Source organism: Salvelinus namaycush, chromosome 40 (genome assembly GCF_016432855.1).
Source record: "Salvelinus namaycush isolate Seneca chromosome 40, SaNama_1.0, whole genome shotgun sequence".
Lineage (NCBI taxonomy): Eukaryota > Metazoa > Chordata > Actinopteri > Salmoniformes > Salmonidae > Salvelinus > Salvelinus namaycush.
The window spans coordinates 8,172,082-8,189,968 of record NC_052346.1 but is presented as its reverse complement, the minus strand read 5'-3'; the positions used below and the strand labels follow the sequence as shown (position 1 = coordinate 8,189,968).

General features: G+C 43.6%; 1 protein-coding gene across 1 annotated transcript; it reads right to left on the bottom strand.

The window, feature by feature from the left end:
* Nucleotides 1-81: 81 nt before the first annotated feature.
* LOC120033442 (integrin beta-6-like) lies at nt 82-12,465 on the bottom strand. Its single transcript, XM_038979803.1, has 13 exons — nt 12,324-12,465; nt 11,767-12,013; nt 11,092-11,257; nt 10,709-10,870; nt 10,325-10,420; nt 9,928-10,017; nt 8,077-8,211; nt 7,506-7,923; nt 6,897-7,119; nt 2,905-3,002; nt 1,918-2,034; nt 894-1,060; nt 82-796 (listed from the first exon to the last, which is right to left on the bottom strand). Exons 1-13 carry the CDS (start codon nt 12,343-12,345, stop codon nt 692-694), a joined length of 2,046 nt encoding a protein of 681 aa, XP_038835731.1. The 5' UTR covers nt 12,346-12,465; the 3' UTR covers nt 82-691.
* Between the last annotated feature and the right edge of the window lie 5,422 nt (nt 12,466-17,887).

Below are 17,887 nucleotides of genomic sequence, written 5' to 3'. Positions count from 1 at the left end.
TAACACAAAAAACATTAAACATCATTACAGTAGTATCAAACCTACTCAGTTTATTCTCAGTTTTAGGCTACTTATGTCCCAACCCAAAATCTATCAAAAAAATAAAGATGTAAAATCTTAATTTGAGCCAGTTTGCTACAGCAGGAAAATAATCCTGCAGCAACCAGAAATGTAAATAATTATGTGAATTACACATGGATATTGGATATTTTTGTAGAGGTTTACATATTTTTCGTAAGGGAAAATCAAGTCTGAAATTTCAAAGCGGAAATTACAAACTACAGAAACCTTTTTAAACCTCAAATACACTACAATTTTGACATTTCAGGAAAGGAAAGTTCTCCTGCAACGGGGTGATCAAATTAAGATCCTAAATCTGTAACAATCTAAATGGGAAAATCCAGTGTTCAGTTCAGCAGAGTGTTTGTACCAGAGACAACTTCAAGAGCAGCAAAATCAAAGTCATTTCATGTAGAGATGATTCATAGCTAGACATTCCATTTTCTGTCTGCTGATATGAGATAGCATCCCTGAAGAAGATCCAGACCTTTAGGAGTGATACAATGTTGTACATTGTGGTGTTTACAATTTGTCCTTACACCACACACACACACACGCATGCACACACACACGCACACGCACACACACACACACACACACACACACACACACACACACACTGATGTCATCATCAGTAGCCATCCATTGAATGAATATCAACTTTCAGTCCCCCTGCGCTTTTATAAGTTACATTTTTAAACGTTGATGTCGAGCTTCTAAACAGAGGGTTTGTACCCTGTGGGAAAGAAAAAACGGTTTAACAATCAATTCTACAAGAATTTAAAAGCAATTGACATTAGACAGAGCAAATGAGGACAAGGACACCATCTTACCGACTGCCATTTAGCCTTTGCCCTCTCGGCCTCAAACTTGGCGACCTCATTGCGGTCGTGGACTGAGATCAGCAGCTTCCACACCCCCAGCAGGATGAGGCCGATGGTGAGGATGGACAGAGAGACCCCCAGTACTATCATAGCTATGTTGGGGGGCTCAGGACAGTCTGGAGGGATGGAGAGAGAGAGAGAGAGAGAGAGAGAGAGAGAGAGAGAGAGAGAGAGAGAGAGAGAGAGAGAGAGAGAGAGAGAGAGAGACACACACACACCGTTACTTCCTTCCGTTGTCATCACAGAGACACTTTTTCAAGGTGTAATTGTAATAGCAAGTTTTTTTAGCACACTTGGCGAGATAAATTCGTTGATCATTACAGTAACCGTTACCCTGGTTGTGATAGAAATGGGGAACTTTTATGCTAATGTTACAAATATATATATTTTATATTGGTCACATGATGAGTCTGATCATTACAGTGATCAGACTCATCATTTGCTCCCGAGTGGCGCAGCGGTCTAAGGCACTGCCTGTCAGTGCTTGAGGCGTCACTACAGACACCCTGGTTCGATTCCAGGCTGTAACACAACCGGCCGTGATTGGGAGTCCCATAGGGCGGTGCACAATTGGCCCAGTGTCATCCGGGTGTGACCGGTGTAGGCTGTCATTGTAAATAAGAATTTGTTCTTAACTGACTTGTGTAGTTAAATAAAGGTGATAACAAATATAATGCGGAAGCAGATTATTGGGCATTCTGTTTCCAATGTTTCCCACTGAGATTTTCACATCTGCCTGTTAATGACTTACTGTATGTCCGGCCCCATCAGATTCACTAAGCCCCTTTACGTTGCATTCATTACTTCCGGAAAGGACTGTATAAAACGATTCGCCATGAATGTCTACTTTCACTTAAACTTCTGGCCTCGTTCCTTCGCTTACAACACCTTCATTCTCTCACTGTTCGTACTATTATGTGACGTTCAAAAACCTCTCGGTGAATCTGGGCCCAAGGTGTGGCGTTGACCTTACCGTACATCTTTAGATTATACACAGTGCTCCCTATGTCTCCAGCCACCACACTGAACGAGATGAAGCAGTTGTTCTCACTCATTAGGGTACACAGCGTGGACCGGCTCTCGTCGTATTCTGAAAAGGGACGTGGACACATGCACAGCTATGAAGATGGGATGAATGAACACGCCACATATCAACTTCCCTCTGCATTGTAATAGGACGTAAGAGGATACCTTCCTCTCTATTCTGCTGCCAATATGATTCCCATATCAAAGGCCAAGATCTATGTTGTGTGAATGTGTGTGTGTCACACCATTGTATTTCACATCTGAGTCCTGAAGATCTGGTGCGATGATCAGATACACCTCTCAGCTTGCATTAGTGTGAGCGGGTTCAAAATAAGCTCCCCTTTATAGGAACAAACCCTCAGTCAGGTCCTTGTATTTTCAACCAGCACCACAATAGCCCCGTCTGTAGGACATGGTAAATAATATGTTCCCCTTTGTCTAGTGTCAGGTGAACACTGGACCCAGACAGTGTTCTGATGGAGAGGGTTGAAGAGAGAGTGAAGATAGGGGCAAAGAGAGACACTTGATGCAGGACGGGCCAGCATACCTCCAGATCTCTGACCCATGGGGGAACTTTACATGCTAGTCTGTTTAGTACCCACACAGGACAAACAACGTGGGGTGATCAAATTAAACAGCAAAGAGAAAGGGCCAGGAAAGGGAAAGTTCCCCCAGAAACATCTTCATCAGGGTTGGCAAGGAAACAATGTCCCACTGTTGGTTGCAGAAATAGTCCAGCATCAAGCCTAGCAATCACACATTTGATTAAAACAAGTGGTCAATCTGGACAGGTCTGTGTAATGCTGTTTCTGCTGTCACTCTCTCTCGAGTTCTCATTTCACAACATTCATTTGAATCGTATCAGTCATGATTCGGCTACTCTTGTCTATAAACAGTTCAGACAGAGACAGACAGGCAGGAAGGAGTAACTGACCTGTGGAATTGTTGACGAAGACGTGAGGGACGCTGCACCTTTGGACGCACTCCTCTGTGGCCTCGTCTTCTGCTTGTAGATGACACTCCACACAGGTCCTGAGGAACACACACACATACACAACATCTGTCACGTGTTGAGTGCTGGCCTTAACAGGAGGGTTATTTGTGTCCCCTGATAAAGAGTGAACAGAAGAAGCCTTGGCCAGATTTCAGTTTGTTCCCGAGGCTGCTCTCTCTCTCTCTCTGTGTGTGTGTGTAGTCTAGCACATAATGGTGGTGTCAGATGGACTGTGTGTGACAGGTCCTTTACAATGGAGAAAGGAAATACTCCAGCACTGTTGTTGGCTGTCTTTTGATGCCCTCAGGAACAAGCAGACAAATTCAGACAAGATGAGGTGAACACTATATCCCAGTACTGAAAAGAGGCGACAAACCTGGCTAGGAAAAAAAAAAGTAAAGACCGGGAAGAATCAATTAGTCAAATAAAAAGCAAAGGGCTTCGCAATACTGTAGGTAAACATGATTTGTTTTTATTGGACGTGAAAACAGTTTCTGCTGAACATGACCCAGGTTTCACAGGATGTGGGCTAGTGTGGAACATGACCCAGGTTTCACAGGATGTGGGCTAGTGTGGTCTAGACATTTGCTATAAGTGTTGGCATCTCATCACTTTCAGTACTATATTTATTTGCTGTACTGTCTACAGTCGCTGTTGTCATTCCTGAAACACATGTCCTACAGTGCCTTCAGAAAGTATTCACACCCCAGGAGATTTTCCACATTCTGAATTTTGTGTCACTAGCCTACAAACACTATGCCATCATGTCAAAGCGGGATTATGTTTTTAAAAATGAAAAGCTGAAATGCCGTGAATCAATAAGGATTCAACCCCTTTGCTACGGCAAGTCGAAATAAGTTCAGGAGTAAAAATGTGCTTAACACGTAACATAATGGACTCACTATGTGTGCAATAATAGTGTTTAACATGATTTTTTTTTAATGACTATCTCATCTCTGTAACCCACACACACAATTATCTGAATGGTCCCTTAGTCGAGCAGTGAATTTCAAACACAGATTCAATCACAAAGACCAGGGATGTTTTCCAATGCCTTATTAATTACCCTTTGGATGATGTAGCAATACACACAGTCACTACAAAGATACAGGCGTCCTACCTAACTTGCTAGAGAGGAAGGAAACCGCTCAGGGATTTCACCATGAGGCCAATGGTGACTTTAAAACAGTTACAGAGTTTAATGGCTGTGATAGGAGAAAACTGAGGATGGATCAACAACATTATTGTCAGGGCGTGAGTTGGGGTGGGCATTCTATGTTTTGTGTTTCTATGATTTTCTATTTCTATGTGTTCTTTTTCTTTGTGTTTGGCCGGGTGTGGTTCTCAATCAGAGGCAGCTGTCTATCATTGTCTCTGATTGAGAACCATACTTAGGTAGCTCTTTTTTCCACCTGTGTTTGTGGGAAGTTGACTTTGTTTAGGGCACATAGCCTTTGAGCTTCACCACGCTGCACCTTGGTCCTCTCCTTTCAACAGCCGTGACAATTATAGTTACTCCAGAATACAAATATTCCTAAACATGCATACTGTTTGTAATAAGGCATTAAAGTAAGACTGCTAAAAATGTGGCAAAGAAATTAACTTCATGCCCTGAATACAAAATGTTATGTTTGGAGCAAATCCAACACAACACATCACTGAGTACCAGTCTTCATATTTTTAAGCATGGTGGTGGCTGCATCATGTTATGGGAATGCTTGTCATCAGCAAGGACTAGGGAGTTTTTTGGGGGGATAAAAATAAACGGAATAAAGCTAAGCATAAGAAAAATCCTAGAGGAAAATCTGGTTCAGTTTGCTTTCCAACAGACACTGGGAGACAAATGCACCTTTCAGTAGGACAATAACCTAAAACACAAGGCCAAATATACACTGAGGTTGCTTACCAAGACAACATTGAATGATCCCGAATGGCCTAGTTACAGTTTTTACTTAAATCAGCTTGAAAATCAGTCAAGACTTGAAAATGGCTGTCTAGCAATGATCAAAAACCAACTTGACAAAGCTTGAAGAATTTTTAAAAGAATGATGTGCAATCCAGGTGTGCAAAGCTCTTACAGACTTACCCAGAAAGACTCACACCTATAATCACTGCCAAAGGTGATTCTAATGACTCAGGGATGTGAATACTTACATAAATGAGATATTTCTGGATTTAATTTTCAACACATTTGCAGAAATGTCTAAAAATAGGTTGTCACATTGTCATTATGGGGTGATGAGTGACAATTTGTATTTATTTAATCCATTTTGAATTCAGGCTGTAACACAATAAAATGTGGAATAAGTCAAGGGGCATGAATAGTTTCTGACGGCACTGTATATAGTTGAAGTCGGAAGTTTACATACACTTAGGTTGGAGTCATTAAAACTTGTTTTTCAACCACTCCACAAATTTCTTGTTAACAAACTATAGTTTTGGCAAGTCGGTTAGGACATCTACTTTGTGCATGACACAAGTAATTTTTCCAACAATTGTTTACAGACAGATTATTTCACTTATAATCTGTCTGTAAATGATTTCACTTATAATCTTCCAGAAAATGATGTCATGGCTTTAGAAGCTTCTGATAGGCTAATTGACATAATTTGAGTCAATTGGTGGTGTACCTGTGGATGTATTTCAAGGCCTACCTTCAAACTCAGTGCCTCTTTGCTTGACATCATGGGAAAATCAAAAGAAACCAGACAAAAAAATTGTAGACCTCCACAAGTCTGGTTCATCCTTGGGAGCAATTTCCAAACGCCTGAAGGTACCACGTTCATCTGTACAAACAAGAGTACGCAAGTATAAACACCATGGGACCACGAAGCCATCATACCGCTCAGGAAGGGGACTCATTCTGCCTCCTAGAGATGAACGTACTTTGGTGCGAAAGTGCAAATCAATCCTAGAACAACAGCAAAGGACCTTGTGAAGATGCTGGAGGAAACAGGTACAAAAGTATCTATATCCACAGTAAAACGAGTCCCATATCGACATAACCTGAAAGGCCACTCAGCAAGGAAGAAGCCACTGCTCCCAAACTGCTATAAAAAAGCCAGACTACGGCATGGGGACAAAGATCGTACTTTTTGGAGAAATGTCCTCTGGTCTGATGAAACAAAAATAGAACTGTTTGGCCAAAATGACCATCGTTATGTTTGGAGAATAAAGGGGGCTGGCTTGCAAGCCGAAGAACACCATCCCAATCGTGAAGCACGGGGGTGGCAGCATCATGTTGTGGGGGTGCTTTGCTGCAGGAGGGACTGCTGCACTTCACAAAATAGATGGCATCATGAGGCAGGACAATTATGTGGATATATTGAAGCTACATCTCAAGACATCCGTCAGGAAGTTAAAGCTTGGTTGCAAATGGGCCTTCCAAATGGACAATGACCCCAAGCATACTTCCAAAGTTGTGGCAAAATGGCGTAAGGACCACAAAGTCAAGGTATTGGAGTGGCCATCACAAAGCCCTGACCTCAATCCTATAGAAAATGTGTGGGCAGAACTGAAAAAGCGTGTGCGAGCAAGGAGGCCATCAAACCTGGCTCAGTTACACCAGCTCTGTCAGGAGGAATGGGCCAAAATTCACCCAACTTATTGTGGGAAGCTTGTGGAAGGCTACCCGAAACGTTTGACCCAAGTTATACAATTTAAAGGCAATGCTACCAAATACTAATTGAGTGTATGTAAACTTCTGACCCACTGGGAAATTAATCATTCTCTCTGCTATTATTCTGACATTTCACATTCTTAAAATAAAGTGGTGATCCTAACTTACCTAAAACAGGGAATGTTTACTAGGATTAAATGTCAGGAATTGTGAAAAACTGAGTTTAAATGTATTTGGCTAAGGTGTATGTAAACTTCCGACTTCAACTGTGTATGACCCATTGGGAAACTGGACAGGTGTGTGTTCTTCTTACCTAGCAGAGCTACAGGAGTCTCCACAGGTAGGGCACCTTTCACAGGTGTCTCCAGAGGCTCCGGGCATGGAACACACACACTTCCCGCACACACACTTCCCCCGTCCGCTGCACAGCGCTCCGTCCTCCGACACACACTTGTCCCTGCTGCTGCTGCAGTTACAGTACTCCCCCGCCCAGCCGCTCTGACACACACACTCGCCGCAGTCACAGTCCCCGTGACCTACGCACGCACGCACGCACGCACGCACACACACACACACACACACACACACACACACACACACACACACACACACACACACACACACACACACACACACACACACACACACACACACACACACACACAGAGACACAGAGACACACAGACACACAGACACACAGACACACACACAGACACACACGCACGCACGCACGCACGCACGCACACACACACACACACACACACATTAGCACGCAAGTATATCCTGTTGCAATATTCTAAGGTCATATGTTATATTACTGTGTCACTGTGATGTCAGTACATTGTCTGTTTTCATCAAAAGAGGAAGAGGTGAAACCACAATGCTCGTCATGGAAGTCCGTGTTTCGACCGTACGTACACACCTCCACAGAGGACCCCTCGGAACCTCACACACGAGAAGTCGTCACACTCGCAGTAGGCCCCGTAGACGCGTCCGAAACTAGACGGGTGACACACACACTGGCCGCAGAAACACTCCCCTTGCCCGCTACAGGACTCCGGAGCGCCACTGGCCTTGCAGTTACTGCTCTGGACGCTCTCCTCCGTACACTCACACTTGGAACCCATGTACCCTGGATCACACAGACAGGAGCCACACTCCAGAGATCCACGGCCCAGGCTGCAGTGGCTGCTGTTGGGTTCGGGGGTCTGGTGACAGGCACAGGAGCACAGGGACTCCAGGTCTATCTCCAGGGGGTCCTGAAAGCCCACCGGTTTGATGAGGAAACGCTGGGGACCGTCGAGACACTCAGAGAGTTCTACAGTCACGTTGAAGGAGACCTGGGAATCACAGAGATTGAAGGGTGGATGTTATAGCATACATGCTTTGAGGTGGCTGTATAGTCAGTTGGAAACTTGTTACGACAAGAGGAAAATATAGGAATATTATTCTTGAATATCACTGACCAACTGACCAGCAAAATGGGAACAAACCGTGTCTCCAGCTTTGACATTGGAGCATCGTTTCTGTCCAGGTAGTACCGTGCCATCCTGACAGATCGCTGTGAAGGAGATCTGTAGATCCTCCGTGTCTCCTAGTACCTCCAGCTCTATCTCAGAGCGCAGCTCCTAAAAACACAAAGGTAACCTATAACAGGGCCATGGTCAGGTCCTAGTCCTGTGTGTGTATGTGTGCGCGTGAATGTGTGTGTGTGAGAGAGAGAGAGAGAGAGAGAGAGAGAGAGAGAGAGAGAGAGAGAGAGAGAGAGAGAGAGAGAGAGAGAGAGAGAGAGAGAGTGAAAGAGAGAGAGAGAGTGAAAGAGAGAGAGAGAGAGAGAGAGGGAGAGAGAGAGTGAAAGAGAGAGAGAGAGTGAAAGAGAGAGAGAGAGAGGGAGAGAGAGAGTGAAAGAGAGAGAGAGTGAAAGAGAGAGAGAGAGTGAAAGAGAGAGAGAGAGAGAGAGAGAGGGAGAGAGTGAAAGAGAGAGAGAGAGAGAGAGAGAGAGAGAGAGAGAGAGAGAGAGAGAGACAGAGAGAGAGAGAGAGAGAGAGAGAGAGAGAGACAGAGAGAGAGAGAGAGAGAGAGAGAGAGAGACAGAGAGAGAGAGAGAGAGAGAGAGAGAGAGAGAGAGAGAGCGAGAGAGAGAGAGAGACAGAGAGAGAGAGACAGAGAGAGAGAGAGAGAGAGAGAGAGAGAGAGAGAGAGAGAGAGAGAGAGAGAGAGAGAGAGAGAGAGAGAGAGAGAGAGAGAGAGAGAGAGAGAGAAAGGGAACCATTATAAGCTTCTGCAACCACTGACTTCTTACTCACTTTCTAAGGCTACAGTATGCTCCAACACTGCTAAGGTTTGCCCAGCTGGGCCTATTCATTCATAGTCTTCCACTATATAGGTAAGTCCCTTTCTCTGAGTGGTGTGAGTCATGATCCCAGTAACTTCCCAGGTATTCCGTCAAGCTCCCAGGTTTCCCAGGTGTTATTTGCCAATCACCACAGGGTACAGTGAGGTAGATATGACTCTTAGGACTCTTTCTCTTAGTAAACACAGTGTTGACAGATTACATTTTTATCCTTTCAGTTCCTTCAGGCCTTCGGGGAAGATGTGGTCTGTGTGATGCGTGAGAGAAAAAGCTTGAGCTGAGACACAGCTGGAGCAGTAGTGTACTCACGGTACAGTGTACTATGACGAGCACTAAATCAATATCTAGTTATCCCCAAAATAAGGGGGCTAATGTGGCTAACCTCTTAATAGCTTTTACACAAAGTATGTCCTGTACATTTCTTATTATGCTAGATGCTAAGTGCTTGCCATTAGCTCGGTATTGAATAAAGCTCTCAGTGAAGCCCCTTGGCATAGCTAGACGTGACTTGGCTATGGTAGGCTGTTCAGGAAGTGTCTGCTGAAATTATTAGAAGCTGTGGGTCTGCTCTCATCACCGTCAACGCACACGTACACACACCACTCGCGCATACCCTCGTGCATACACTCGCACACACACACACGCGCTGCCTGTAGGCCTGAAGCCAATAGGGATTAGACTGTAGGGAGGAACACAGAGCCACGACAGAGGATCAAACAGCAGGGGCGAGTACAGGCCTGCTGACAGCATATCGAGGTGCAGAGAGGAGAGGGAGAGAGGGGGGAAGGAACGGAGAGACAGGGATGAGAGGGGGAGGGAGAGGGGGGGTGGGGAGAGGAGGGAGAGAGAAGAGAAGAGATAAACAGAAAGGAAGATTTTAACCCGAGGCAGCTAGTCAGAGGTCACTACGGCCATGTACTCAGCAAGTCTCAATAGTCCTGCTAACTAACAAACACACTGTACACCCACAGTGACAGAATCGGACTCTTACTTTATACGCCGTCACAATCAGTTCCAGGATGTTCCTTGAATCTGATTCCAAAACCCCCACAGTGGCACCAGGTATGAAATGTGCATAGTTCTGTGATAAAACACACAACAGACACACTGTTACTGTTCATGTAGGTTGGTCGACCAGTCCCAGCAACATCATAAGGAAATAAGTTCAACCCAAAACAGGAAGAAGAGAGCGCTTGTTCCAACACGCCCACTGAGAGCCCTTAGCGAATCAAACATGATAACCTCAACGATACACAGAGATACATGTTCCTTCTCCATTCCATAACCCGGCTTACCGCATACCTCGTTTCAACCCGGTGTTTTCTGACAGGTAAACGTCACATTGCTGTTGGGAAAAGGACAATGGAGGGAGAAGGAGAAGTTCTCACCTCGTAGTTGTGTTTCTGATTTTCCGTCACAGCGAATATAAGCAAGATATTGTTGTCCACCAGTTTATCCATCAGCTGTCCCAGAGTTGGGTATTCCTGGATGGACAAAGTCAGTATTTTAAAACCTCAGACCGTCGCATTTCATCCCAATGAATGAACCAATTACATGTATTTCTAAAGCCCTTTTCACATCAACAGTAATAAAAAGTACTTTACAGTCACCCGGCCTAGACCCCAAAGAGCCAGTAGTCTTTACAGTAAAGGGACACTCCTTCACCATGGATAGGAATGAAAGCCATATTATAGTATCATAAACGGTGAATCACAGTATTACAACCCCAGTCATAGAAACAATGAATGAATCTGATGTGACTGTCCCCTTACCAGATGGGCAGCCATAGAGTATTCATTGTTGCTGTCCAGATGGCACTCCCCGTCGTTAGGGACGACGATGCCTGACATCTTGCTGTCCATCCCAAAGTGAGAGTCGGCGTCGCTCACAAACACCAGCAGGCGCATGGAGTCGTTCCTCCAGCCTATCTTGTCCTAACAGGAAGAGACGAGAGATTATTATACCGCAATAATACAATAGTCCGTTGTCAAAGAACACCTGAAGTTCCCTTGAAAAATGAAGATATTCTATCCCCTTCCCTTATATTCTATTCTGCAGTATTATTTTCTATTCAGCTCTATTCTCTTCTGTTAAAATGGGTACCATCTTTGGGGACAAATCAAATCAAACCTGAACCACAGGCTCTCTCACTTACTCCACAGACAGCAGCCTGCATAATGGCATCGAAGCCACACTCCGGCAGGTCGATGTTGGCAGACACACGCTGGTTGGTGATGATATTGTTGAACTTCTCTGTGCTGCTGGTGAGAGGTAGGACGTGTTTGTATCCAAATGTTGGCAGACAGCTCTCATCCACACTCCTGCATGGGAATTCCATACAGAAACATAGTGTATTACATCTATGACCAGGGCTCCCACTCTAAGACAAATTCAAAATAACAGAACTTTCCATGACTTTCCATGTCTACAGATAAGACTTTGAGGGACAAATATTTCCATCACTGTTTAACTAATTCGTTATTACTAGTTATTACTGTTACTTACAACAAGTAAGCGTGTTATAAACATACTCAAAAACATTGTGTCGTTTACTAAGCTCTTTTAGTGAGAAAATCTGTCTCTTCCACAGAAAGATGGTCCTTTGTAGCTTAGTTGGTAGAGTATGCCCCTTGTAACGCCAGGGTAGTGGGGTTTGATTCCCGGGACCAACCACAAATATGTACGCATGACTGTAAGTCACTTTGGATAAAAGTGTCTGCTAAATGCATATATTATATTATTATATAAATAAAGTGGTCTTCATTTGTACTTCAACCATAGTGTTACAAATGGTTTTCATTGAATTTCTCACAACCATACTGTACCCTACCTACAAGGGTTCTCCAGCTCTCCAGGAGTGATCTTAATGAACGGGAGGACTGGTTTCTCAACGAAGGACCCGAATCCAAGTCTGAATTTACTGGTGAGCTTTGCCATCTCTTTGGACAGGGTGGAGCCCAAGTCTTTAATCATCTCCAGGTCGTCAATCATGGAGGCTGAGAGGTCCATCAGGTAGTAGATGTCTACAGGGTAGTCCTCTGTCTGCTGCACACTGATCTGGAAAGTCACCTCACTGCCTGAACGAAAAAATAAGAAATAGAATAGAGTGTTTTCTGTCTCTCTCTCCGGGCTCTGTTCAGTTCAAGGTCTGACCATGCTAGTGAGAAATTATATTCATATTATTATCTTTATGTGATAAATTGTGTGACAATATTCATTAAACATCCTTCATTCATCAAAAAGAGTTTCTAAATCAACTTCAAATCACCGCCAGGCCAACATTTACACACAGTGTGAGCAGTGAGCAGTGTACCCAATGGCTGTATAAATAATAGACACATCGACTGCCCCAGGTCTCCATCAGTAACCGTATAAATAAGGGTTTACCAGTTCTGAGTTTGAGGGCCATCTTCTGTGGTGATATCTGTGTGCTGTTGGTATTCCCCGTTTTCTTCCCGAGAGGCTGGTCCTTGTGGACCTCGGAGTTGGTCACAGGAAATTCTACCAGGTCCTGGGCACAGCCTCTCTCTAGGAGGACGTACGGCGTGTCACATCGCTCACTAATTAAAAACGAGTCTGTGAAATTCTGAGAGGTTAAAAACACCACAAGGTTTTACTCCCACATTACAACCAATCTAACACAGAGACTCTTAACATATTTTATTGGTGTTTCGTCAGTCAATAGTTATATTCATACTACAGTACTAACTTAAAGGTAGAACTTCTGAAGATCATTTACAAATATTGTCATCATTAAATCATTGAACAATATTTTTTTGACTCTGCACTGCAATTTGCTCCATCAACAACATGTCATATCAGTATTCCATTTCAAGTTAGGCTAGTTGCACATTTATGAATTCATGATATGTTTTCCTACTGGACTTGCAACAATGTTATGCCCTAGATCAGCGTTCCTCAATAGGCAGTGATTTTATTTTGCCCCCAAAGTTCTGTGCAAAATATAGATATATAGTTTTATATATTTTTAATATACATTTCCTTCTTGGACATAAAAGACTGTAAAATCAGCAGGAAATGACGTCAAATAAATTTTTATTCAGGAAATTGTTCCCTAGTATTCCCACGCATAAATAGAGAGGCATATGTGATCGTATCCAAATGTAATTCAAGTTTGAAATTATTCTGTTTTTGTCAAATATTTGATCTGTTTGGAACTCTTGCGGTCAATTTGCAGTGCACACGTTATTTATAACTATAATGCGCCCCCCCGACCATCGGCTCAAGGAAAGATCGGCCCACGGCTGAATGTAATTGGGTTCCCCTGCCCTAGATGTATAGCCTACCTCTTGTGTGCACCATGCACAGTGGGGACCCAGCTGGAGACACTCGTCACAAGTCACTGCGCTGCCAACCGAACATGTTCCTACATGGACACCACACGGGGAATATAGAATATAGAAGTGGTCAGCGTGGTTGGCCCTGTCTAGCACGGGTTACATTTTCTCACGGCACTGATGCCTGGAATGTAATACTATAGTATATCAATATATGAATGAAGTTTTAGTGCCTCTGCCTATGTGATGCGCCTGGTTAATTTGCGCATGAATAACTAGAGCAAATGATAGGTTATGTCATCATGAAACATCACAATAATAATTGTGTGTGTGCGTGGGGGGGGGGGGGGGGGGGTATAAATAAATATTTGTATATATAAACCACTGGATCAAATAAATTAATTTAAATGTAATCAATAAATTGCATTAATGTATGACGTGGAATATTTACCTATATAAACGTATAATAAAGCTATTATAATATAGGGAAAAATCTGGATATACTGCAGTTACATGTAATCTTGAAAGGAGAAGTTAATGAAGTTATTTAATCAAAGCCGTTTGATCCGGTCTCTAGTCTTACCCTCCACGTTGTTGATCCAATGCCGAAGAATCAGGACCAGAAGTACAGCAATCCCCATTGGTCCTCGCGGTTACTGCTATAGGGATATGAAAGAACAACAAAACATTCTCTGGCACTTTAATATGTAGAGTAAAAGTAACAAAACAAATACTGTCTAAGCTAAACGACAAGAGAATGCGCCGTCTTTCTTACCTGGCAGGAAAGACTTTGAGTGCCTGCGTGGTTCAGACATTCTTACCTGCCCAGCCTTTTATGTTCACTTCCGTACAGGTGAGAACATAAACGGAACGGGACTACAGAGAGTGAGTGAGTGGGTGAGAAGTGAGTGTGTGGGTGAGAAGTGAGTGTGCGGGCGTGAGTTATGAGTAAAGTGAGGCCGGACAACGGGTACATTGATCTGGGTTTTATTTCAATGGAAGATTATTTGATAATCGAAATATAACAGAAATGAACTTGTATTTTTACATATATATATATATATTTTAAATCAATGTTATTTTGTAAGCCTGCAATCTCAAACTGTTATAACAAATATTGAAGTGCAGGTTATGGGATAAATAATCAAATCCATGTAACTATTTGTACACACAAAATAATAACTTTGAAATAGTGTTTAAACATGGGGAAATAGCATGTTTCATTCTGCCTTTCTAAATAAGCATGTTATGTGTCCTAGGACTGATCATTCTTCATTTTAAATCTGCCATGACAGAAATAATTCCCTCTTTACTGGACCTCTGTTTCACTGCAAACTATATAGGCTAGTGTTGATACTTTGAATATGAGTATTGATGCAGTTACGAAGGCCATAGTATTTGTAAGGTGTGTAAATTGACGTATGCTTATACACGGGTAATTCACTTGTATTAATGCCTCATGACCTATAATGACAACCTGATACATACCTAGACCAGTAGGCCTATTCCCTAGTGATCACAAATGAATATAATATTTGCCATTTAGCAGACACTGAAATACAAAGCGACTTAGAGCAATGCGTGCATACATTTTACATATGGGCGGCTCCAGCAGGAATCGTACACACAACCTTTGGCATTGCGAGCGCCATTCTCTACCCACTGAGCCACACAGGACCAAATGAACTAGATCAAGTCAAATCCCTGCGGCTGTAAAACATCATACTTTCGAACTTCCAGGATATGCAACAGAACACTTACCCATAGTTCAGTGGGTCACGATTGCCTGTCTGTCAATGTGTTGCATTATATGGTCAATCATGTCTTCACTGCCTTGTTCTTGAAATGTATTATATTATGGCACACATTGTCTTGTCTGTAGCATTTTTGCACTATAACAGGTCTCCATCAAGTGTTGTTTATTGGCTTTAACATCATACTCTATTCTATGTTGTATTTACCCATGAAGCAATGTGACTGGATCCATTGTTGAGCTGTGTATAAAGGCGGGTGTAGGCCAACGTGATAACCATTGTTTATAGGGACAACCAACCATCCAGGCGTGCCAGACCATAAGTCATTACCCCTGAATTACCCAGACGAGATACTGCAACTGAAAAAATACGTTAATATTTAATACGACCAACCCCTCAGAAATGTGCATATCTCAAGGGTTACTTTAGATTTAATGATTAACAGTAGGGACAAAAAATACGTCCTCGGGCTCTTTTGAAAAGTAGTCTGTTGCTCAATACAAATATCCTCATAAGTTTATGTGTGTGTGTGTGTGTGTGTGTGTGTGTGTGTGTGTGTGTGTGTGTGTGTGTGTGTGTGTGTGTGTGTGTGTGTGTGTGTGTGTGTGTGTGTGTGTGTGTGTGTGTGTGTGTGTGTGTGTAACCTGTGAGTGAATAGGCGTGAATGTGTGTGTGCGTAGCACATGGAGTGTGTGTCTTAACAGGCGGAGTGTGTAGGTGGGGAACAATTGACAGCTGCAGTGTGGATTTCTCAGCTCGTCCGTTCCAGACGGAATATCCTACTAAAGCAGTATCACACCCCTCCGAATCGCAGTAAGCCCCTCATCTGTTACTCCAAACCCCCTCCTCTCCTTCTCTGTTACTATCCCCCTCTCCTATGCTCCCTTCTCCACTTCTCCTCTCATATTTACTCATCTCTCCAAATGATTCTTCCATTATAATCTCTCCTATAGTCTACTCGTCTTTTCTCCAGTCTTCCGCCACCGTCATCCTTACTCCTGTCCTCCTCCACCCCCAGAGGCACCCAGCTGTCTGTCATTCCCACTGTCATGGATGGAGTGACCGTGTAACGACAGCACTTGTCCTCTGCCACTTTGCAGCTCCCTCCATTCTCTATCTGACTAGAGGACAAACATTTGTACAGGTGTGCCACCGCTGTTCAGAGAAAGTACACAGGCCACCCATAAACATCTTTAAAACATACACTAGTGTGACCTTTTAAAATATGATCTGTCGCTATCTGACAACTCAGCTACCCATTCATTCATTAAATTGTCCTACCTAATTGTCCTACTTAATTGTCCTACCTAATTGTCCTACCTAATTGTCCTACCTAACCAGCTTAGATATCCATTAACTCATTAAATTGTCCAACCTAGTTGTTCTACCTAATCCACTCAGGTCATTCATTACATTGTCCTACTTAATAGTCTTACCTTACCATGTCCATTCTTTCATTAAATTGTCCTACCTAACCAGCCCAGATATGCATTCATTCATTAAATGATCCTACCTAACCAGCCCATAGAATCACTCTTTCATTAAATTGTCCTACCTAACCAGCCCAGATATGCATTCATTCATTAAATGATCCTACCTAACCAGCCCATAGAATCACTCTTTCATTAAATTGTCCTACCTAACCAGCCCAGATAATCATTATTTCATTAAAGTGTCCTATCTAACCAGCCCAGATATCCATTCTTTCATTCAAAGTGTCCTACCTAACCAGCCAGTGTCCCAAAAAGTGTTCTCCAGCATGTCAATAAGCCAATCTTTGGGTCAGATGGTCATGTCTAACCATACAGAGAGAAATAGAAAAAACTTCTGTTCATCTTCATTGTTGCTTTCCCAAGGTTTCATTCCCACCATCAGTCACAATGTGAGGGAAGGAAGACTCTCCCACACAAAACCTGCCAGCATTCCTAACTAGACTCCAACCTCTACTTCCGTTGTTGAGACATGAACATGATATTGGCTTTGTCAAGTTAAGGGATTCATAAGAAACTGAATCCTAGTCATTACTCCTAGTCATTCCTTACAATGAGATGCCTGCTCCGGGTTGTACGCAGTGCTGTGTGATATGATATCACAGATATATCAGTGTGTGTGTGCCGGGCGGGCCGTGTCAACACACAGTACATCACAACGGTCGGCACTGCAATGAGGCAACTCACCTACAGGAGCCTCCTCTGGTACCATGCTGCCCTGTCAAAGGGCCGCTGCGTCCTTGTCACCGCCTGACAAATGGTGGGAGAGGAATCAGGGAGACGTCGCCACTGCCGCCGGCCCTCAAAACGTCCAGTTCCAACTGCAGCCCTGGGCAGGAGTAACTATAAACCTACAGTAACAGACAGCTTTATGAAGCATGACGCTGCCTGTCCCTCTCACCCTCCCCACTGCCCATGCTCCCAGGCTGATGGGGGTGGAGGGGTGCTGATGAGTGATGGCAGCAACTGCTGGTGGGTCTGAGACATACAAATAACAGCCGCCTTCATTAGAGAGGGATGGTAGCACAGTGGCAGTGATCCAGATTGACTGACAGGCCAAATGTGCCAGTGTTGCCCTCTCTTGGTTGACGCAGTAGGCTACAGCTCCCCGTGGGGAACTTGTGTCAAGATGTAAAGCACAAAAATGTGTTGTTTTTGTCGCTGTCTTGTGTTTGGAAGTGAATATCAAGCCCAGTGAGTTAATTGAAACAAGTGCAGAGGAGGGACAGAGATGAAAGGAGTGACGGTGTATTAATGTTATCCCTTCCCTGTGGTGGTATGATTGGAATGCGTGTGTGTATAAAAGAGTTACGGAGAGAGAGAGAGAGAGAGAGAGAGAGAGAGAGAGAGAGAGAGAGAGAGAGAGAGAGAGAGAGAGAGAGACAGAGACAGAGACAGAGACAGAGACA

Bases quoted from the DNA above. Each gene is read 5' to 3' on its own strand.
- LOC120033442 (XM_038979803.1), bottom strand. From the start codon at position 12,345: ATGGCCCTCAAACTCAGAACTG. The intron at 12,014-12,323 runs GTAAACCCTTAT...TTTTTCGTTCAG, and splicing joins GGCCCTCAAACTCAGAACTG to GCAGTGAGGTGACTTTCCAG. The intron at 7,924-8,076 runs GTTTGTTCCCAT...TGTGATTCCCAG, and splicing joins ATGTCAAAGCTGGAGACACG to GTCTCCTTCAACGTGACTGT.